General features: G+C 38.5%; 2 protein-coding genes across 3 annotated transcripts in view; one reads left to right on the forward strand and one right to left on the reverse strand.

Moving 5' to 3' along the window:
* PSMG2 (proteasome assembly chaperone 2) overlaps window positions 1–3592 on the forward strand; it is a 15462-nt gene extending 11870 nt beyond the window's left edge. The window contains exon 8 of the mRNA XM_068671688.1: window positions 3505–3592. The gene's annotated coding sequence lies outside the window, so the exon portion shown is untranslated. The remainder of the gene's footprint in view (window positions 1–3504) is intronic.
* Window positions 2011–22891, reverse strand: part of PTPN2 (protein tyrosine phosphatase non-receptor type 2) — a 31384-nt gene continuing 10503 nt past the window's right edge. Inside the window, exons 4-10 of one of the 2 annotated variants that reach the window (XM_068671685.1) lie at window positions 22155–22253; window positions 20880–21017; window positions 13495–13704; window positions 11763–11921; window positions 8595–8773; window positions 7009–7110; window positions 2011–2372 (exon numbers count right to left, since the gene is read on the reverse strand). In XM_068671685.1, the coding sequence (XP_068527786.1) occupies window positions 2351–2372; window positions 7009–7110; window positions 8595–8773; window positions 11763–11921; window positions 13495–13704; window positions 20880–21017; window positions 22155–22253 (909 nt within the window). In that variant the 3' untranslated portion in view covers window positions 2011–2350. Of the gene's footprint in view, window positions 2373–6017; window positions 7111–8594; window positions 8774–11762; window positions 11922–13494; window positions 13705–20879; window positions 21018–22154; window positions 22254–22891 lie in introns of those variants that run through there. The other variant, XM_068671684.1, reaches the window with a different exon arrangement.

Here is a 22891-nt window from a genome sequence, read left to right on the forward strand (position 1 = left end):
TAGATACAAAAAAATACACTGAAACTATGCCTCAGCTGCAAGAAATGCATCAGAGCCTAAGCTTTTATTATTTTCTTTAATCTTCTGATGGAAGATTTAGCAGCTTGGCACAGAGTAGAGTGGTGAGTACTGACAACTTTGGGAAGCAGTAACGGGGGAGCGCAGCAGCCTAAAGCCTCAAGAAGGAGAAGGGGCTGCTTTGTCCTCTGGGCTCCCACTCCTTCCAGCCCCAGGGCTAGAAACCCGTTTCCCCCCTCAGCTGGCAGCCTCCCCGCTTCCTCTTTATGCACGCAGGTTTCAAAGCAGCCAAGACCCACAGCTCTGCACAGAGCCAGCAGGCGGGAGGCACCTGCAGGAACCCCCTGAGCCAGCCCTCGATAAAAGCCACCAGACACGGCCCCACTTTCAGGACCACTCGCTCTTCGCCCCTGCGCCTGCTCACGAAGCTAAGCCTAAAACCAAAGGCAGGCAGCTCAGCTGAGGGAAGCAGTCTGAAAAACTTCAAGAACATTTTGAAAACAGAGTCCAGCGTGGAGAAGGGCCAAGGTACATTCAGCAGTCAGCACTCCATGCAGTAAGACAAATGAGTTGCGCAGTTGATAGCTATCTGAGATGGCAGCGGGTCATAATGAAGTGTACACATGCATTCCCACTTAGTCCTACACATTATGTTCACTTGCAATCCAAAGATAACAAAAATAATGAAAATATAAATCTTCATAAATCTTAAGCTTAAATTAAAAGCCCTGAATTGCTGAAAGCTGTATCCAAAGATGTGTCAAGTGATAAGGACAGGCCCTGTGCCCGTATTCAGCAGTGCTGGGGTTTATTGCAGTGGTTTTGGCCAGACCTTGACCCTTCATTATAGGTACTCCTGGTCTCACAGCCACAACAAGTTGAAAATGAAAGCTTAATCCAATTAGGATGGTGTTTCCTCCTCCAATACATACTCTGAACTATGCTAATCACTTAAATTAAGGTATTTAGACAAAGGAGACTGTTAATTCAGACCATTTCACAATGGTGCCAAGGCTTTTAGCTTAAATAATGGCATAAAGTACCCCCCCCTCTTTTGGCTTCACCTTGAAGATAACTCTAAACACACTTGCTTTCACCTATCAGCCTCAAAAACAAGTCTTGTTAAAATTTCAGGTTACATGGTGTAGCAGAAACAGTGTCCCCAGTGCTCAGATTCCATGTGTTTTTCTTCTCCCTATTTTCAGTGACCTCATGGTTTGTCCAAAAATCCTGTTACAAAAATATGCCAAGTACAAATTACATGTAAAGCCTCACCACATGCTAGGTTAGACATTTGTATCTAATAACATGCAGCTTTTCAGTGAACTGTGAGGACTTGAGTGAGCACTGAATTTGGTTAACCTGGTTACAGAAGGTACAGGGCTCAAAATGCTCTTGGGGCCATTACACCGACTCCTCCAGCCAGCGATCCGTTCCCCCCTCTCCCAGTGGTGCTGTTCAGAACGAGAGGGAGAGCACCGACAGACTGGAGATGTGAAGCAAAACATTACACGTACAACACACTGATGGCACAATCCAAAGCCTATTTAATTAACGACTCCATTGACTGCGTGCTTTGCACCTCGCCCTCAGCACCATTAATTGGGCATGCTGGGGTAGCTCTGGCTTTCCCAGCTTCCCTTCCACTAAAGGATGAACAACAAAACATTTCCCCTCCCACCGTTATTCTGAACATTTTGTGAGTATTTTATAGCAAACATAAGGATTACCAAACCAACTGGTCAGATTAATAAAACAATATTCTTAGTGGTGCATTACAAAAGAAATGTGCAAGTGCTCCTCCCAGCTGAAAATACAATAGTTAGCATTGGAATAATTAAAAATATTTGCATAAAGCCCATTCTAATCAGAATATTTCACAATTTTCTAGTTAAGATAGGGTTTCAGGAAATCTGAAGGTGAAACATTTCTGCTTGCTCAAAACAGGCTCTTAACAGTTGCTTCCTAACATAATGCGCACACAACAGCACGTTGTCGATTTAAAAAAATATTTAATGCTGCCAAAAACGTATAAAAATACAATAAGAATGGCAGTACAAAACAAAATATTTCCTAATTTATTTCTTTTACATCTTTCTACATTAATACAGGCATTATAAAAACACAAGACAGCAAATTATTTTGTTTTGCAAAGTAGCATGCTGGTGGTGTTCTTCATCCCCTCGCTGTAGTTTACGCTGTAAACAGATAACTGAGGTCTTCTTGGTACTTAACAGACCCCACTTTTGTTCCCGAAGAGGGGCTCATGTCTCGCTTTGCATGTCAATAATTTGCAGTTTATAGCTGCAGAATATTCACAAGTCGCGAAGGCTTAGGTGTCAGTCAGTCTCGGCCTACGACATACAACGCAAAAGAAAGTCACGGATTCAGTACACAGTACGAGGAAAAAGAAACAAGAACAGACAACGGGTCGGCAGCTCGCTATAAAACACCAGGCAGCTTCTCATGCACTCCCTGCAGTGACTACTGATTGGTTACTGTTTGTCTGTGGCAAGCACTCTTGGAAAGCCGTCGCCTTTCCAGAGGGGATTTCCACATTGCAGTGTACGGCACGCACTTGCTGGAGAGCTTCCAGTACAGGTCAGTCCAGCAAGCCACTTACTCGTGCGTCCGACCACAAGCACTGAGGAGTCTTCTTTGACCTTAGTGGGACTACGGAAGGCCGCATCTCAACAGACTATCATCACCTGTCACAGCTTTGTAGGGCCGCTCCCGGCACAGAGGCATGGAAATCAGTTTCTAGGCAAAGCATGCCCATACCGAGGAAGACGTTCGGACATTAGACATCTGGTTCTTAGCAAAGGTAGGGCTATGCGCCAAGGAACACACAAAAACCATGGTATTGACAGCACTAAAACACCCTGGGTGCGACAGGTAAAATGCTTCTAAGCTCTGTGAACACTGCAGTGATTTATACGGCAGGTTTCTTTGTTAATTTAGAACACAGTAGAATTTTCTCCCAAGTATTTATCCAATTTAAATAAAGACTCAGACAGAGGTGCAATTTTGAACGCATTTATTTTTCATACATGAAAATGAAAGACTGACCTAAACCTTTGGGGGGCAGCAGGGTTAAAAAACCCAGGAAGACTACCGTGAGTTAGGTCAACTTCACAACTTCCATCCTGTCAGTTAAGCCACTTGGCCATGCAGAAGACTTCCTCTTTTGTCATCAATTCATTAACTTAGTTTCTTGTGCAGTCATCAAGTGTGTCAGGCTTAAGTAATAATGCCAAAGAGCAAACTAAATAATTTGGTTAACATTCATTAAACTTAAAGCTAGCCAGGCTTTCTGATTGCCTGCACAATCCAAACACACGTACATGCATACACATTTGCACTTTTTCCCTATTCAGTGGAATATAAATTGATGCAAGTAAACCGTTTCACTGAAGATTTAACAAGATTGGCTAGGTTTCCCTTGCAGTATCTTAATTACATAAAATCTTTTTTTTTTTTTCCCAGAATTCTGTTTCACAATGAATTCAAGTCTCTTACTTGACACATTTCAAGAAAAACAAAATCGTACCATCACATCAAGTGGACCATCCCTGCATTAAGGATATAATCAAACAGAAAACTTGAACGACTAATTCCAAACCTGCAAACTACTTGCAACTGAGGTCCAAACATTTTTTTAAATTGATATTTACTAAAACATGCATGATTTGTATAGAAGTGTTCATCTGAGAGTCAAACACTTTCATTAAATTCTAAGAAGTTCACTATGCATCAAGTATTTTGACTGATGTGTTTCCAAAATGGGGAAAAAAAACCAACACAGTAACACTCTGAATCAAAGTACAACAGCATTTTGGAAGTGACACAGAAACAGCCAACAGCTTGCCAGAAACTGGAGGGAAGGAGGAGTAGGTTGTCAGAAGGCGTTTCCTTCATTTTCACTCTTTCTTTAAGCATTTCCTAAAATAAAGGTCACTGGGATTGACAGGTCTTCCATTTTGGCCCACATTTGTTCTTATTTAACATCCGAGTTGTGCACAACTGCTGTAAAGTTAAATCCTACAGAATAACGAAATATCACAAGGGCTCAGTTGGCAGTACAGAAAGCGAGCCTCCTGCAAGTTCAGCTTTTAAAGGATTTTGTCCCAAGTCAGATACTGAGGGAGCAGAAGAGTTTTACCCAAATTATTGCCTGGAATACTCTACAAGATCTAATGCTTAATTTCCTTCCTACTCCCATGGCACAATTCACTGGTCAAAACAATTTTGTCCTAGACTTATATTAGTTAGTTGTTCTTAAATTAAGATCAATTAGACTTTGAAGAGCCTTACAAGGATGCAACCAAACTGAATTTTTACCTATCAACTGCTAAATATCCTAGTTCTACTTTATTGCATCAGGAAGGTGAAAGCCAGATGATCTAAGAAGGCTCCCTCAGGCCCTGCCTCACATGCTCTCACCCAGAAAAGCAGAATGCCTCCTCAGGATTCAAAGAACAAAAAAGCCAAATTTTAGAAGATGGAAACGGGGAAAATTTCAAGGGACAACTTGACAAGACACAAGTTGAACTCAGTATCTGCATGATGTTGGTGGCCCAGGAAAATTCTTCTCATGCAGACAGAAAGTTGATAAATGACAATGTTTTCACCAAAGTTTTTGCCTGCACTTTTTCCATAGCTGCTTTTAAGCATTTCAAATAAAATCTGGAATATTTCTTTGCTATAAAAGCATTTAGTTACATTCCACAATTTTTTTTCCATAACCAAAACATCTTTTATAAGGCACATAAATTTATACTGTGTCAGCTACAGCTAATATTTTAAAGAAAAATTTTCCCAATTTTAAAAATAAGAATAATAAAACAAAAGAATCTTCCAGCAAACCTGTTGTTGGCTAAGTTACTGTGGTTTTCAAAATTATGGGTGCCTTAAAATATGTAAGCTGGCTGCCAATAGTGCGTCACAGCCATCAGCATGTCATTTTGCTATTATAGCTGTATAATAGCAAATTACACAGCCAGTAATGCCACAATACAAATTATCTTTGTTTTACTGACACATGACTTCCCAAATACATAACTGTATGTTCCAAGAAACTACACTTTTCCTTATCTGGACACATAAGCATTTGTTTACTATATAAACAGTGCAGTCCAAAATAGTATTAACTATTGTGAAACGAGGATTTCAAAGTGTATGCGCAACGCAGCTTTGCGTAGCTAACGTCAGACTGTTCGGGCCCCGTGCCTGTACGTTACAACTGAACTTGAACATACTGGGAACCTTTCAAGTTAAATCCTTTGGAGGAGGAGCAAAGTAATTATCTGTCTCTCTCAGTATTTTTCAGCAACAAATCCAAAAAGTGCTTTATGAAAGGACCAAAAAAATAAGCACAAAAAAATCCTACCCACCAAAGAAAACAAAACAAAAACCCAACCAATCCCAAATACCTCACCCAACAGGAAACAAACTGGGAAAACAGAACAAGAAAACAACTTCTCTGAAGTCATTCAACAAGTCAATGCTTGAATAAATAAAATCCAGGTTTCCAAGTGCAGTCCAATACTACTAATGATTAAGTTTCAGCTTGGATGGCAACAAGCTACATATGCCACATACGACCTCTGTGAGGACAACCTGAAGTACAGCAAATGATTTATGTTTGGTTACTATTTGGGAAGTGTTATTGCCCAAGTAATGGCAAGGGTGTACTCAATAATATTAATAAGACTGTAGGATAGGTAGTCTCAAAATATTAGTCCTTGAGTGTTTTTACCATCATGCCTCTTAAATAAATGAGGTAGGCAACCTGAGAAGCAATTCTAGAATTTGTGAGCCTCCAGAAGTGGCTAGCACAACTGAAAATACTGCCTGCAGGAGAATACTACCAACATTCGCTTCCTATCGGTACCACACTTGGAAGACAAACTAGTTTCCTTTGCTGTGCTTTCTACATATATTACTGATAAGTGGACTTTATTCTTTATAGCAATTAAAATCTATAGACACACAAAACGTTATGCTTCACATTTAATGGAATGTCAGAACTTTAACAACGTTGGCCTTCAAACAGTAGCTGAAGTCTGAATACATTTGTCAATTTAACAGTATGCTTTTCAGTGGGGGCTAAGTTCTCCAAAGCCTTAAAAAATTCAAATTTCCAAGCCTTACTTAAATAATGAAAACTACAAAAAATAAATAAGGAATGCAAATTAACAGAGTAGAAATTGGTAAGTGCTTCATCAGACCCCTAGCTGCTCATATAAATCTGAAAGTCAAAATAAGGGGAATGCTTGCACTATTATTTCCATGCACAAATTACATTTAGTTTCAAAAATCAAATTTTTTGGTCAGAAATTTGTACAAACTGAGCCTTTAGAAGTACAGTGAACTACAAAAAGATTAAATATGCAATTATAAAATATATTTATCCTAGGTCGTAAGAATATAAAATGTTTATGCTCACTGGTACATTACACATTACACACATTTAAGGATAACTTATTTGTATTAATAACGTAAATGATACAACACTGTTTATTGCTTATGTCAGGCATGTAAATTGAAATTCAGACAGCCTTCAGTAGCTAAACCGCTGTGGTTCAGGGTTTGCTCAAGATCCGGCAGATCACCATTTTTAAAAGTGTATAAACAGTTGCAGCAGGTTTGTACCTGCTTATATAAACAAAAAACTTTGTTGGGAGGGTAGCAGTTCGTTTTCGTAAGTACCTGCAATGGAAAGTCCTGAGATGTCGACATATGATCAAGTTTACATCACTTCTCTATAGTATGTAATGGTCTGTACCCATTCCAGGTGTAAGGAGTCTACTGCTTAAAGTCACACCCCTGGACATTCACTTGCAGCAAAATTAGCTGCTGGAGCAGACAGGCTTACTTGTTACTTACAAGGAATGTTCTTGAAAATACATTTTCCAGCAAGAATAAGCGCCAACTAAAATCAGTGTACCAAACCCAATCTTAGCAAGAATAGGTTTCCAATATAACCACCTTTTTCTTTTTCTTTCAGTCTCATTTAGCTTCTGCTTCATCTGCTGCAGCTTCTGTGCCGTGTTAGCTTTTCTATCCTCTCGCAGCCGTTTTCGGACAGTACTTAAAGAAAAAAAAATAAATGTTAAGTTATGCAATGGGAAAAACGCTTTTTCAAATATTAAAACGAACTTCTTCCAAACATAATGTTTAATCTGTTTTAACAGAATTTAATGTAGATGGTTTCAGTTTAGTGAAGACCCGTGAATTAGCTAACACATGTAAAGATGTAAATGTTTTACGGGGAATAGATTGAGCTTAATTGCTCTGTATCTTTCACCATCAGTGCCCCACTTGCTGGCTGAGATTTACTGCACACAGGCTGCAGGTATGTGCAGTGTAGGGTATTACATGTAAACATTTAAGTGTGTGCCTCCACTATGGAGCTCACACTGAACTCAGTGATATACTGACCCTAACCTACTCATGTCTACATGCAGACTTTCAAGGTGCTCGTCTTAGCTTGGAAACCAAATCCCAAGTGAGCTAAGCAGAAATCAGCTACGTGCTGTTATGCTACAAGAAGGCCCTGGTGATTTTTGTCTCCAGAAGCATCCTCACCATCTCTAAAAAAGCATGGATCTGCCACAAGAAAAAGCCTCTGATCGTCCCAGTCCTAGCACTCACACACCACACACACCCATAACCCCTCTCTGTGCTTGTGAGCAGCCTTCAGACACATGCAAAACAATTTTCTCTCTCTCAAAAGACTGATAAAGACATAAAAGTTAGTAGCCATCTGTTATTTCCAAACTTCACTCTATCTACATGGAATGTCTGCAGCCCGGCTGGGGCTGCAGTCCTCTGGAACAGGCACTGTTCCTTCCTGTGCTTGCACAGCTCTGCACAATCCAGTCCCGGTCTCTGGCTGTGTATCAACAGTCTGCGGTACCGCAGGCAGACCCCAGTGACACAGATCCCAAAGCAACCCAGACAGCAGTTCCCAATGCAGCTGTGTGCAGGAACCTTGGCTAGAGTAAGCCCAGGAGTCGAGGCATTGGTGCTCATGACATGGGCTAACTTGACAGTGAGACAAAGTCAGATGCCAGAACCAGACCACAGAAATCTATCGATGGCAGAAATATAACATGCATGGAGGGTGACGTACGGCTTCCACAACACCATTTCAAGCACCACATAGGAAGTGGTAGGTAATTAAAGCCTCCATGCTTCTGAAGTATGTATTTTTCCGAAGGTAAGCTGGTATAGTATTTAAACATTAGTATCAAATTATGTTGGGCATTTTTAGACCTAATTCACATGTGCAATGGAATTCACAGAGAGTCTGTAAGAAAATGCTTTCAAGCATGAAATTTAGCTGCTTCAATTTGACACACGTTCTTCCTTCTCTTGTCCTTTACACAATAAACTTTATCATAAGAAATATATTGTTTTATTAAAAAAATAAATAAGACTGTCAAATACCACCTGTCCTTTCCCTGTACTGAAGGAAGATAATGAAGGTTTCCTATGATCAGAAAAACAGACAATAATTCAGCCTCTCAAGAACGTCTCTGCCTCCTGAACTATTTCTTCATTTCACCTACCTTTCAATGTTTCCATCTTGAACTTTAGAGGGCAGGTCAGTATTTTTCTCCGTTTGATCTTTGCTCTCCAGGCCTATGCTGTTCCCATTGTACTTCTCTGTGGTTATTTTGGCTGGATGTGGAGGAGACTGCTCAGAACTTGGTGCTTGGTCCTCCTTAGAGAGCTCCTTCCACCGTTTCTGCAAACAAGGAGAATATATTTCAAACATTCCCCTAACGCTGAGGGTATTCGGTGACCGTTCTGCGCGAAGACATCTTGAACAAAGAAGTAGATTAAGGGAGCTATCAGATCAAGAAAAAAAATTGCTAGACAGTGTTTTCAAGGAGGTTCACATCACATCTTTAGAGGCAAGGCAGCTCTCATCAGATAAATGGCCACCCAAACCAATTCCTACAATATTCAGAATGTCCAAGAGAACTTTCTACAGAGATATGGGGAAGCCAAAGAATGGTGGGAGAAACTGGAGAAATTTACAGTCCCTCAAAAAAAAAAATAAAAAAACCTCTAGGGTTATTTACTCCAAAGTTGCAATCTACTAGTTGATTCATTTTATGTCCATCAGCCCAGAAGACATACTGCCTCATAAAGAAATTCACCTTTTTTTTGAGAAGTAGTCTGAAATAACATGGAAGGAAAAATAAAAGATGAATAGTAGACAGTAGTAACTGGTCTACTACATCGTTTTCCTAATGGGTAATTGTCCCAGCTATGACTAGCCTGAAGACTTTCTTGCATAAACAAAATTTTACACAGAAGAAAGCCTGCAGGTAACAGAATGTAACAGGAAGGAAAAAAAGTTGCCCCCCCAAACAAACCAGTGCTCTTCTCACACAAATCAGCCAGCCAACAAGGACACTGAATACTTCAGAAACAAAAATTAGTTGCTGTTAAATGTCTACGATTAGAAAGATGAACTGTAATTTGACTCTTCAAAAAACTCGTGTTAGATTCTCGCCTGTGGAATGAATTCAAGCTTGCTGGACTAACCTAAACTAGCTCAGAGGCTGATGTGAAAAAAACAGACATGGACAACTTATGGAAATCCACAGTGTAGATTCATTTTACTGCCACAGAAAGAGCCCCTTCTGAAGACAGGGTTGTGTCAGTAAGAGACTTGCTGGCTAAGACAAATACTGATTAAATATGGAGTAACAAGTGCACAGGAAGACCCGAAACAGAGACAGTCACCCTCAAAATTATAACCGAGATGTCTGTGTAAGGGAGCTAAGTTTTAGGGCCTGTATTAAGTCTTAGAATGAATGGAGAGAAGGGAAAGGCACGTTAAGATGTTCGGTTGACTGGATCAGGTGAGTCCTCTAAACTGTACTTGTCATTCACAAATTTCAGTACAAAGCTGTGGTGTTACTGTTCTCTCTGCAAAACACATCTATGGATCTAAGCAGTTAAGCCTTCTTTGTCCTTTCAAAGCCACAAATTCATTTTTCCATCGACTACTCATTTCAACACATTTTTTCCTGAAAGAGTGATACTACATTGTTGAAACAATATTAATTTACCTTTATTATAAGATGGAATTTTATAGAAATGAAAATTTCAATCTTGTTCCACCTCCCTTATTTTACATACTGCAGTACAATTGGGAAGGAAGTCATTGTCTCAGCTACAGAACCAGGCACCAGCACACTGACACACACCCCTGTGCAGCTTCATGATGAGCGCTGATCCCTTCTAAATGAGAGGAAGGGTCTCCCACCCTGATACAACTACTGCAGTTGCAGCCACTTTAAGCAAGTGAAGGTCCAAGTGTGCAATTGTGCTTGCCTGCAGAGTTTACCAAAAAACATGGAAAGGTCAGAGTTGAACTTATGGACAGTGGTAGAAGTAGCCTGGTAGTGAAGCCTGCCACAACTTCACGCTCGCCCCATCGTTAGCAGAAAAGGAAACACCTCTGACGCTCTGGACAGTGCGACAGTTCTCCATGGGTGAAAAAGTAATCTAGTTGTCCTTGAATGGAGAAACGCTCCTGGAAGTACTGCCAACTTGGGTGAAACAAGTATTGATTTTCTACGTATGACCCTGATGCCCTGGAAAGCACCAGGATAGCTAAGTACATTGCAGAAAACACTGGTTTAGGAAAGGTCACCTGAACCATCAGAGAACACAAAACAACCACCTCCGCAAGTAAAGAAATGTGCCCACAGTGTGCTCTTAGTGCAAACAAAACACATTTGAACTTGACAAGCAGCACCCTGAATTGACAAAGCTTCCTTGTATCCAGAAACAAGAAATCCTGCAATCTACGTGGATATTTGTGGGAACCAGAGCTGCTCAGTTTGAAGCACAGCTTTTTAATGGACAAAGCAAAAAAATATTACCACCAGAAAGAATGCTCCAGAAAATATAGGAGGTTAAACTACTGTACACGTTAAGATGAATCACGGGGTGTTCTAGGCACTTGGTACAGGTGTTCACACCAGCAGCAAACTCCCTAGGCGTTGGTTAGCAGTGTTTGAACCACAGAAGAGGAAACGTGTTTCGGCTCATCTGCTTCATTCATGATTTTAATGATTTTGCTGGTTTGTTAAAAAAACCTTAGCATATGAAAGCAGAATTAAGTCTGTTAAACAACCTCTCCTTCTGGTCCTCCCTCCACCCCCAGCACCAGACATTTAATGCAGCTGTAGCCACTAAGTATCACAAATGACACCAATGTACTGGTGAGATACCCTAATCTCTGTCCTGAAACTCATTACATTCAGCTACATTCTAGTAACTCTAACAGAAGTTGCAAAGGATACAAAAAATAAGCTATACTAATAAAACTTACCTGGAGCATCAGGCAATTTTATTGTTAGATAAACTTATAGCAAGGATCAAGAAACACAGCAGAGATCTTTACTATCTTTTCCAAGCGATACCGAGTGTTGCTTTTGCTTTATAGTATTGAAGATATTGATTTAACCCTTCCAAAATCAGGGTAATGAGCTATTTTTGTATTTTATCTCAGAGGAGACAATTACATAGGATTAAGAGTTTAGCAGCTAGAAAAGGCTAATCAGATATACCTCTAATACCTTCAAGGCATCTATTGAAAAAGGCAGTTCATTTAAGTCTCACAAAACGCTTGTTTTAAAATAGTTTGGAGCTCATTTTTAAGCTACTGTTGGCATTCTACTCTTTATGCTTAAACATGTGGAAATATTTACCTGTATAGTTGAATCCCCCATTATAAACTTTGCTCCTTCTATTACAGCCATATATGAAAACCTTAGTTGATCTGGTGTCTGAATAAGTCCCATTCGGTATTTTCTCATATCCAGTAATACCTTCTTAATATCTACAGAAAACGGGTCCTTTTTTTCCATCTGTAAAGAAGGTTATATTGAAAGTGTCACAGGTATGGATAAAGACAACATACAAAAAATAATTACAAGTAAAAAATGAGTCACAATTTGAAAAAAATGTGTATTTCTTCACATTACGTTTATATTAGTTATGTTAGAAATTAACATCTCCAAATTTCTAAACTGTTTTCACAGGAAAAAAAAAAATTAACCATTTACCATAATTTAATCATTAACAAAAACTTATAATGAACAAATCTATGATCATGTTTTAACCAAATAAATCAGTACCCTCATATCAAGTCTTAGAAATTTAGATATGCCTTATTCACACATACATTTGTACTTCAAAATAGAACTGTCACAGTAAGAACCATAAAACAGTATTTCCTATTGCTCCTGAATAGAATGGCAATTTGGGATGAATGAAGCAGAGGTTTCTTTAATTAAAGCAGATTCTCTAATTCAAGCAACACACATTTTTCCCCATACTACACATTCATGGGGCATTTTTAATTGCATACCTGTGCTTGTTGCAAGGTTCACTTGAGTTTTTAATATTAATGTATACTTGCATCACAATTCACATTATGTTTTTTATGAACACAGAAAAAAAGAAAGTCTGCAGAAAAATAATGAATAAGTTTAGAGGGCCTACCCAAAACATAAGATGACTGTTTCGGAACTTAAATCACAGAATGGGCAGGGCTGGAAGGGACCTCTGATGATCAGTCCAGCCCCCCTGCTGAGCAGGATCACCTAGAGCACGTTGTTCAGGATGAATCCAGGCGGGGTTTGAGTATCTCTGGAGAACAAGACCCCACAACCTCTCTGGGCAACCTGTTCCAGTGCTCTGTCACCCTCACAGTGAAGAAATGCTTCCTCATATTCAGCCGAACCTCTTGTGCTTCGGTCTATGCCCACTACCTCTCATCCTCTCGCTGGGTACAACTGAAAGGAGACTGGCTCCATCCTCAACATGCTCCCCTCAGATATTTACATGCACTGATGAGGTTTCCCCTCAGCCTTCTCTTTTCCAAGCTAAACAGGCCCAGTTCTCTCAGCCTGTCCTCATATGACAGGTGCTCCAATCCTCCAATCTAATGAAATCTTACCTGGCTTAACCCCATGTTATACTGCTCGGTAATACTAAGCCTAACCAAAGTCAGAATCTAGAATTTCAGGAAATCCAACAAAACCTTAAACACATGTTAAATAAATACTTAACATATATAATATGCCCAAATTATGAGCAATTACAGAGGACATGGTTCGCAAGCCTAAATTAATATCTAAAAAACAAAATCTCAATCTATTCTACACACATCACATAAAAGAGTGCTTCTTATTTACTTTCCAGGAAGCTGTGAAAATATGTAAAGTACTTCAAGAGGGATTTGTAAATGTATTGCAAGGCTTGTGTTTTTAAGCTATTAAAACATGAAGAAAAAAAAAAAGAAGTGTGATGCCCTAACCAAAGTTTTCACTGACATCATTAACTTAAGTGCTTCTAAAGCCTTCCAACCAAAAATGGGGAAGAAAGGCAGGGTATCAGGGGAAGGGAAGTGGTGACAGAAATCAACTGATCACTTACCAGAACAAGACAAGTGTCTACTAATGAAAACGTGCCGGATCGTCCTATCCCCGCACTACAGTGAACTACTGCAGGTCCGTGCTCAGGACTTAGTGAGCCAGATTCTCTGACTTTAAAAAGGAAGTTGAGGAATGAAGCTGGGGATTCAGGAACTCCAAAATCTGGCCACGTAGTATAATGAAAATGAGATATCATCCTGGACTCGCCACTCTAGAAGTGAAAACAAATAAACAATGCAACTAGAGAGTATTCCACGTTTGTTTAGTTAGCACACATTTCCCCAATCCAAATCAATAGCTACTCTCTATTTCAAACCTCCCGCTTCAACAAACAACCCAGGATCTTGCTGTTGGAGGGCACCCAGCACTGCAATTTGAAGCAGTTCTTCATCCACGTTAGTAGTCTTTCCCCTTTGCAACTACTACCAAACATTTTTTTCCTCTTCTCAAGCTTCCAGTGTTAATGTTTTGGGGCAGGAAGTAAAGCAAACAAAATCCCTTTTTCAGCCATAAATGCAGCTTAATGGCTGCTAGCATTGACAGGACTGAAAAAATACCCATCAGCATTGTAAGCACTCTCCACTCCTGTTCAGAGCAAGTTTTAATACCAAGAGGTATCAGCATCTCCTTTATACTAACGATACAACAGCAGGAAGCTTTGTGGCAAAGGCCTGTAGTGCCCAGGCTGCGAGACCCAGCTTGAAGCATTTACCCAGTGTAAGGAAATACAGATTTTAACACAATGCAACATTTTCCCCTCTCTTTGCGAACGCAACCAACTAAGTGCAAGTAATGAAATGACAGTAAGAGAGCCTGTAAGTATCCTGAAAAGCTTTGATCACAAATTTGGATCATATCTTAACAGCAAATCTGAAGTGAGTTCTATAAAATACTACCCCTTGCCTCCCTTCTTTTATTTTTACAGCAATTTTGAGACAATTTGATCACCAATTTAGTTCATGAATTTTAGAAAGGTTTCCTTATTTTTACCATCCCTCCATTTCGTCTGGTTTTCCACAGATTTAAACCTACACAAGCCTCCACAAATTTGAAACAGAAGTAGATTTAAAATGCCAGGATATTTCAGAAAATCCAGTTTTCTTTTTCAGCACCACCAAAATATATCTATGTAATTCAAGTAAGTTCTACAGTTCATCTCCTGCTCGGCCTGTTTTAACTTCTTGTAAGGGACAACTTATGAAAACCCTTTGTTAAACTAAAATTATTCAATTCATAGTTAACCACAGTAAGAAAATACTCTCATATTTTGTCTTTTGCCTTCGATGCCTGATGCTGCAAGAATGATTCAAAGAAAACAGGGAATATTGGCATGACTTCAGTCATTCTCAAATGCACATTTTACAGGAACATTTCATCTTTTGGCTAAGAGCTTAACGTGGACAACAGAGTCTGAACCATCATATTTTGTACATGAGTCTGCAGTGAGATTTAAGAGGGTAAAATCTACGAAAGCCTCCTAAATTGCGTAAATACAGTGGTGATTTCTCTTTCTTATTTGTCTGAATGGAAGTATTTTTAAAAGTTTGTGTTTTCTGCTGAGATTATATTACTGGTCTTCTGTATCTAGTTTTTGAACTAGTGAGTTAGCTTGCTTATGAACTGAAATGGCTGATTTTTTTAGGCATCATGAAGGAGGTATATTCTTCGTAAGAAGTCTGGAAATGATAAAATCTTAAAGAAGGTAACATGCTAAGTGATTTCTTTCATTTCTAAGGAAAATACTGCATTGATTTACAAACAAAAGAAAGGAAAACCAGGGAGAGGAGGTAAAGAGAAGTTTTGTTTCTTCTGAATCTAGATGATCCTGAAAGTGGCAATTAATACTCCCCCCCCCCCCCGAGGATTTTTAAATACAAAGCCTCCCTTACACCTCAAGATAACAAAACCATTTCTTATCTATTAAAAATACAGGTGATGTGTTTTTTTTTTTTTTTTAAATCCTAGACTGTATCAAGCACTAGGTGTATCCTCATCCTAAAACAAAACAAAAAAAAAACACACAGTAGGGCTTCATGCACATGCCCAAGCACCACCCTGCACATACACTACTAATCTGAGAATAGGTGTGCCTAAAGGAAGGATCTAACTGCTGCTGTACATCTCATACAGCTCTGGCCCACAGAATTATTTTTTTTCTTTTTCTCCATACTGCTTTATCCTTTTTTTTTTTTTTTAAAAAAAAATCTTTATCCCTTTCACAATTTTCCTTTGCTTCAGCTCATTTAAAATATATCTACTCTCTTAATCTTTCTTTGCAATTCCGATTTCAGAACACTGAAACTGGCTGGTGTTCTTTGAACTTGCAGTACAGCCAAATCCCATTTGACTATTTCAAACCTCCCACATTTTCTCCCAGACAGAAAAACTCTTTCAAGTGGTGCTTGGCAGTTAAGCTGTACAACTGAAATCCTGTCTTTATGTAACTATCTGTACCATTCTTTCTTAGAGAGCTCCCCCTGTTATAATACTAGGCGATGTGGCTAGCTTGCACCACAGGTATCACTTACATGAATTTGTGCAAGACTCTAGAGAGAGAATGTTTGGCTTGCTGAAGATTCACAACTGTTGACCAACAGAAATTCAATTTCAGGAACAACCATTTCTATTTAAAATGTTACCAAGAAGCCAGATATTATTTTAAAGAAAAAAGCTGGGCTTCAAGATTCAGATAGGCAGTATAAATTTACCAGATCTATATAGTATAAATTTTTACATGCAGAGAATGCTCTTCTGCTTGACAACTGAGAACCAGCTTATCTACAGTAACTACAACATTCTTGCAGGATTTATTCTGTAAGACCAACTACTTGACAAACTCCTAGAAAAATTATGGGACAATATTAAAACAGACAACTTCAATAAGCGTCAAAGCATTCCAGAGAAAATTTCATGAAATACTGAGATAAACTTACAGCCAGTAACTAACACTGCTAGAAGTGGTTAACTTGGAAAGTTATCACCACACTGCACAGGTTCCACAGGTTCTCCACTGACTGCTGGCAACACCAGCAGCAGCGTCGCAATACAAGCAAACATCTACACAAGGACTCGAGCAGAAAAGTGATATAATGCAATCGGATGAACTCACAACAAAATGAGCCTTATCGCAATCTTTTTACAGTGAGTGTCAAATCGTCCAAAAACTAAAAGGGTACAAAAGTCTCAGAACAACTTCAGGTCGTTCAGTCATCTGAGAGTATGAAAAGGAATGAAATACGATGAAAATACTTAAAAGAAGTTGATGCCTTCAGTGTCAAGTAGGTGAAGACAGAAAATGCTAGTCCGACAAATTTCACACACACCTTACAAGACAACTTCATAGTTTACAGGCTGTTGTAATGGTCTAACATACGAGGGAATAAAAATATACCTACACCCCACCAGTGGTCCTGCACTTATCGCTCAAGCCTCAAGTGCATTAACAATTAATTTGATCACATAAAAATGAGAAGGCGTTCTCTGAGGGTAATGATCTAGGCACTGACATTCAAAATATTAATGAACTTTTACAGCAATGTTTTCTGTTTCTTTATTACAAAGCCTGGCAAAATAATTTTGAAGTTGTACATAAAAATAGTAACAGGACAATGGAGCCAAATAATCCTCACAAACACTTTGTTTTTCAGTAACTAGTGCATACCCTGCAACTCAGTATGATTAATAGTTACATCCATTAAATCTGCAAATCATCTTGTATGTCTCGTTGACATACAAGAGTCTGGGTTCTCCTTTCCTGTTAGGCAGCAGTACTTTTCCTAACATCCCAGTCTTCTTTCTGTGGTCATGAGAAGCAGAACTAATCACTCCTGCAATTTGTGAAAGTGATATGAGAGCTTTTCACAAGTGTAAAAGCAAGTGTACACTGTGTTTCAGAAATTCCTTCGAATCACTGTAGCAATTACATATATACATACATATACAGCCACAACAGCAAAAAACTATAATTGCTACAGAGCCTTGGAGGAATTTCTGATTTTATGTGTATATACACATACACACACTTCCATATGCAAGGATTCCACGAGACACCAGAACATCGCCTACCATTAGATTGCTCCAGAAGCAAAATGCCTTCTCAGTACATTTAAAGTTTTGGATATTGGAAATCAACAGCAATTCTAATCTTATCTTCTTGAAACACACTGATCCTGCGGATGAACAACCAGGAAGTACCAGTCAGCGAGGGACACAAAGGAGTCTTATGTCACCTCCACCTGACAACAGCAGACACACAGAGGCTTTGTGCTGTGTTCAGAATCCATTTTGCTACTTCCTTTTTTCTCCTCCAACTGTTTGCTATTTGCAGAAGACTCACGATTCCACCCGGAATTTATTACAACAGACCTTTCTCTAAGGTCTCCTACCACCAGTGTTGCAACAAATGTAGTTTACTTCTTCCAGTCCTTTCTCTTGCAGCAACTATCTTCTTTGCAAACCTCTCCAGCTGTACTCGTATTTGCTCCTGTTTCTAGGAATCCAGCCTGAGACTTTCATCTAGGTCCCACTAGCAATTTTAATTCCTTTCCACTGCTTCATTTCCACACCCAGCTCATCTCCAGCTTCCCTTAAATACTGTGGCCCCTTTGTTCTTCCATATCTCCCCTGTATTCCCCAGTACCAACCCAGTCCCTTTTTGCTCACCAGCATTTGGTATGCTATACTCCACAGGCAAATCACACTGCATCCTTCTCCACAGTACTTGGCTACCACACCAGAAGTTACTGGAAATACAAGTTTTCCGCTTATCCAGTAAGATGATTTTACAGATTAAAAAAAAGGCTCTCAAAAACACCTATCACATTCTCCAGTGCACTTGAAGACTTCACTTCAAGTTGCAGACAGGCAACAGTTTCTCAAGGAAACGACTACAGATTTTTAGTAAAAGCACAGTATTTTCCTCTCTTCCAATTTTCCAACGTAGGAAAGGGTTTGCACAAGCCTTCACATTCAGTCTTCCCTCAAGAAGCGCTGTGACTCTGCACACTCACAGCAGAAAGCAGTGGTTAACTTTCAGAAGGCATCTGACACAAACAAAGCGATGGAGGACACGCAGCACACCACGGTAGAAATCAGAAGCTGCCTTTCTATATTCTAAAACACAGATCAGCTCAGGAAAATAATAAGGAAGCTCTGCAACAGTCACAAGCAAAACTAAGCGCATTCAAATATTCTCAAAACTTTTGGAAAACCATCAATAAACAATCTCTTCTATTTTTTTGGGCAATCCCAGCCACAACAGCAAAAACAAACATTCGCCCAGAACAGATCTAAACAAATCCAACTGCCAAATGTCATGACCTAATCCTAAAAAACAAACACCCCCCCCCCCCCAAGCCCACCACTCTTTCTAACTGCTCTTTAACAATAAGTAAATAAAAAGCGTATATAGTCAGAGGTTTTATTTTAGTGGTAAGAACATGAAACACTTTTTCATACATATTTATTTTCCTTGTCTATTAGACAGATTTCTTGTCATAATACAAATAAATCACTTGAGATCATAATGGCTATATTGTAAAGACAATTTCAGTTCTCTGTATTTTCAGAGAAATACTAACATTTCTTAAGTATTCTTGGAACTCAGTGCAGAATTTTATTTGTGACTCATCTTATATTCCAGGCATCAAGTGGCTAGATGGTTTACTATTCTGTCCCCACAAAAGCACCCTCCAGAGCAAGTTGCATAAACATAGTTAAGCTCACGTTTCAAGTCACTGCAAATACCAGATTCCCACTAGTTTTTACTGAAAACTTATCAACTTTTTACAAAAGGCTTCACTTAACATTTGCAGTGTTATTCTGGGAATTATGCATTTTTCCCGCTTGAGTAACCAAGTATGTTTTACTTCTTCTAGCTGTTTTATATACAAAATATTAAAATATTATTTGGAATTAATATTCACGGAGCTTTATAGGAGCACTGGGGTATTAAAAAATAAATATTCAGTACAATACATTTGCCAAGTATGTGTAACAGTGAGTTAAATGACATAGAAGAATGTCTATACAACACTGATGGGCCTGCATTAACAGTCCAAAGTAAACCCAGAAATTTAAGTGCTGAAAAACTTTTAATCAAAACATCACCTACAGTATAAGTTGGGCCTTTCCTCTTGTGATTTTTGCATTTTCCAACTAATGTTATGACATATATCATGAAAATTGTATCCTTTAAAAACAGGAAGTCCAAGACTACAGACCAATGTCAGCCAAATAATTCAACCAAAAAGCCTTTTTGGCAATTAGGAAAACTTGTCTCACTTTTTGGAAAAGGAGAGTTATTCTTTCTCAGATGCTATCTTGCAAGCACTATTCCTCTTTTCTTAGTATTTGCTGTTAATAAACCAACAACTAGACAGAAATGCTCCAACTCAGGAGGACAGAATTGCATAAAGATCTTCGTACATCGAATAGATCAAGGAACAACATGCCAAGTTTTATCATGTTTATCTCGTGAGGGAGGTTTCAAATGAACAAATGGTACTTATTTCAAAGTGCCATTATTAGTTAGTGTAATTCAAATAATTTCAATTAAATATGTCAAGATTTAGTTGTATAAAACAACATGCAAAAAGATATCTTCAAGCTTTCCTTTCCCAAATCCACTGACAAGACAACCTTGAATAAAACTTGCCATATGATCACTTTCAATTAATATAAGGCAAGGTTTATAGGGAGAGAGAATATCTTACAAGACATAGCTGGAACAAACAGACAAGCTCTTCAATCCTGTCTTCAGCTCTGAAACAGAAGCAGCAAATTCCAACCCAAGCTCAGGCCAGGAACAATTTTTTTGTGCTTAACTTGATTAAATTGTCAAAGTGCTTAATTTTTAAGAGAAAAGGATGGTTGGTCCTGTGGAGCAAAAGGGGAGGTAAGCAAGAGGAGATAAAGTTACCTGTCTACAGGTGGTAATTCCCCCCCAACCCCCAAACTTAGTTAGCTGGACTGAAATTATGTGGTAAATTACAGTCCCATTAAAAACCCATGAATTACTGAGTATTATTTCTGGCAGTCAAAAGAAACCAGAAACTGCAAATCCTAGGTTCCTCCTTTTAGGGTATTTCTTAAAGCTCCTCTTAGGATCACCGCTACCATCAATTACAATTCAGCATGCTAAATGGTACTGTCAAATGAAAAACAGAAGTATAGAAAAATGCTGAAGGCGTTATCTCCTAACACATAGATTGGCGTTTGCTCACTTGCTTATATGCCACACTTACATCTTCAACATTATCAGAAACAAAATGCATTACAATTTTTAGTGTAAAAGCTTGATCAAACCTGCAGTGACAGTATGCTTAATAGCTTTCATTATATATTTAAGACCAAGAATATGAGATAAACAGACTGAGAAAAGCTTACGTTGATATTTTCTAATTGAAGTAGATGCACTGTGTAATAGGATTTGACGTCTTCTGATACTAGCCTCACACGGAAACCTGTTTCACTAAATGTCATAACATCCTCTTCTTTTGTTGGCCAGTACTGTGCACATTTCACCTAAGTTATTAAAAAAAAAAAAAAAGGAAAAGAAATCTGGTTAAGTATCTTAGCACCTTGGGCTTCACATTAGCGGATTCTGAGATCCTGCCACGTAACACAGTAAACTCAAGTACCTATGATCTGCTCCTAGTTTGAGGAATTCTCATCATGTTTACAGCCAAATTATGATGACTGTTTCAAGTGCTGTTACGCATTCCAGCTTTTCTTTCATCTCAGTTCTGGCATGTTTGGAGACATACCTTAATTCTCACTCTCCCCACCCTTTCTACCTAGTTGTCTACGGTGGACAGAGATCTATACTCAGCTGTTGCAACGTTTTTCCCCTGCACTTCCAACATGGACATCTGCACATTTACAGACGTGACGCAACACATTGTGCCAATTTTCCCACGTCTGGCTGAAAACGGGAAGATTCTAGCAAAACCAAAGAATTAACAAACAATGCAAAACTGTTCCTTGTCCTTTACTCCTCCTGCCCTGCACTCAAGCTTACCACAGGAAATTTTTTCCTTAGGAAAAAAAATGACTTTTTTTATGGACTAGTCAAATCCTTTTTGCTAACAAATCCATTCTGGAAAAAAAAAAAAAAAAAGAACAAATCAAAGTGACATGTATTTATAATTAAAATTTACAGTGGTTTTTAGCACATTAGTAGAAAAACTATGTAGTAACAGAAAATTGATACGTTCTGCACATGTACTATCAGTTGTAAAGAATCAAAAATAATTAGACCAGTTGTCCAAATGGTCGGTGGCAGCAGCTTGTCTCCACTGCTACGAACACTTGTTGTTTACCGTATAAAAACAACACTGCTCTACTGGATTCAAAAGAAATAATATAAGATAGATATTTAGAAGATATTACACTGCTTCTACTCCATCTTACTTCTGTCTCTACCCTCTCCTTTCTTTCTCAACACCTTACTCTCACCTGGATGTAAATTTATTAGGTGTTGTTTCTACTGAAATTAATTTTGCGTCTTAGCTCCATCACTTCTTTAATTTAATTAAGTAAATATTGCACCAATGTCAAAGTTTGTTTTAACAAAATTCTTTTAACATAACTTTAATATAGTTGAACTTTTTGGTAAGTTGTAAAGTGAGCCACATATGTAAAATGTCTAACACCACTTACCGATTCTTTTTCAACAATCCTGTTCAGCATGACAACTGCTTTGGTTTTTTGTTGCCATACCATTAACCAAAAATGACAGCATGTATTAGGCAGTGGACCCTGTGTGGCAAAGAGAACAATGCGTCAGAGAATGCATAGGTAAAGCAGAGTTCGAACATGGTTAACATGTCACTGTGTCAAACAAGAAAAAGCCTCTGCTAGAAAAGTTTAAACAAAATATCAACAAAATGACAGAAAAGACATGCAGGAAAGTAACCATACTGCCCAAATAATCCAAGTCTTTGAAGTTTAAAGAAAACAGTAAAAATTCCAGGAAGGAATGTTTTAATTTGGGCAGCAACACTGTTATGCAGTTAGAAGATACTGCAGAGAGAGAGAAGAAGAGAACAAGAAGTAGGGGGTAGAAGTATTGTTTTTATACTTTTACACTTATAAAAAGTGGAAGTCTAAAAGTATAAAACTTCTTAGGAGTATAGAAGTATAAAACTAAATACTTCTACACCTTATTTCAAAATTCATGTTTACATTTAAAAGTATAGAAGTATAAAATCCTACTTCCTGAAGAACAGAACAGCAAGAAATACTTGAAAAGCTTTATGCATCGTTAACTATATATACTTGAATATTCTCTTTTACTTTTTTATTAAAATATAAAATGAGTTAACAGCTAGATCAAACAGGCAGTTAGTATGAGGTATATATCCAGTGAAAAAGAATCCTCCAAATGTAAGTTACTT

The sequence above is a fragment of the Anas acuta genome, chromosome 2, assembly GCF_963932015.1.
Source record: "Anas acuta chromosome 2, bAnaAcu1.1, whole genome shotgun sequence".
NCBI lineage: Eukaryota > Metazoa > Chordata > Aves > Anseriformes > Anatidae > Anas > Anas acuta.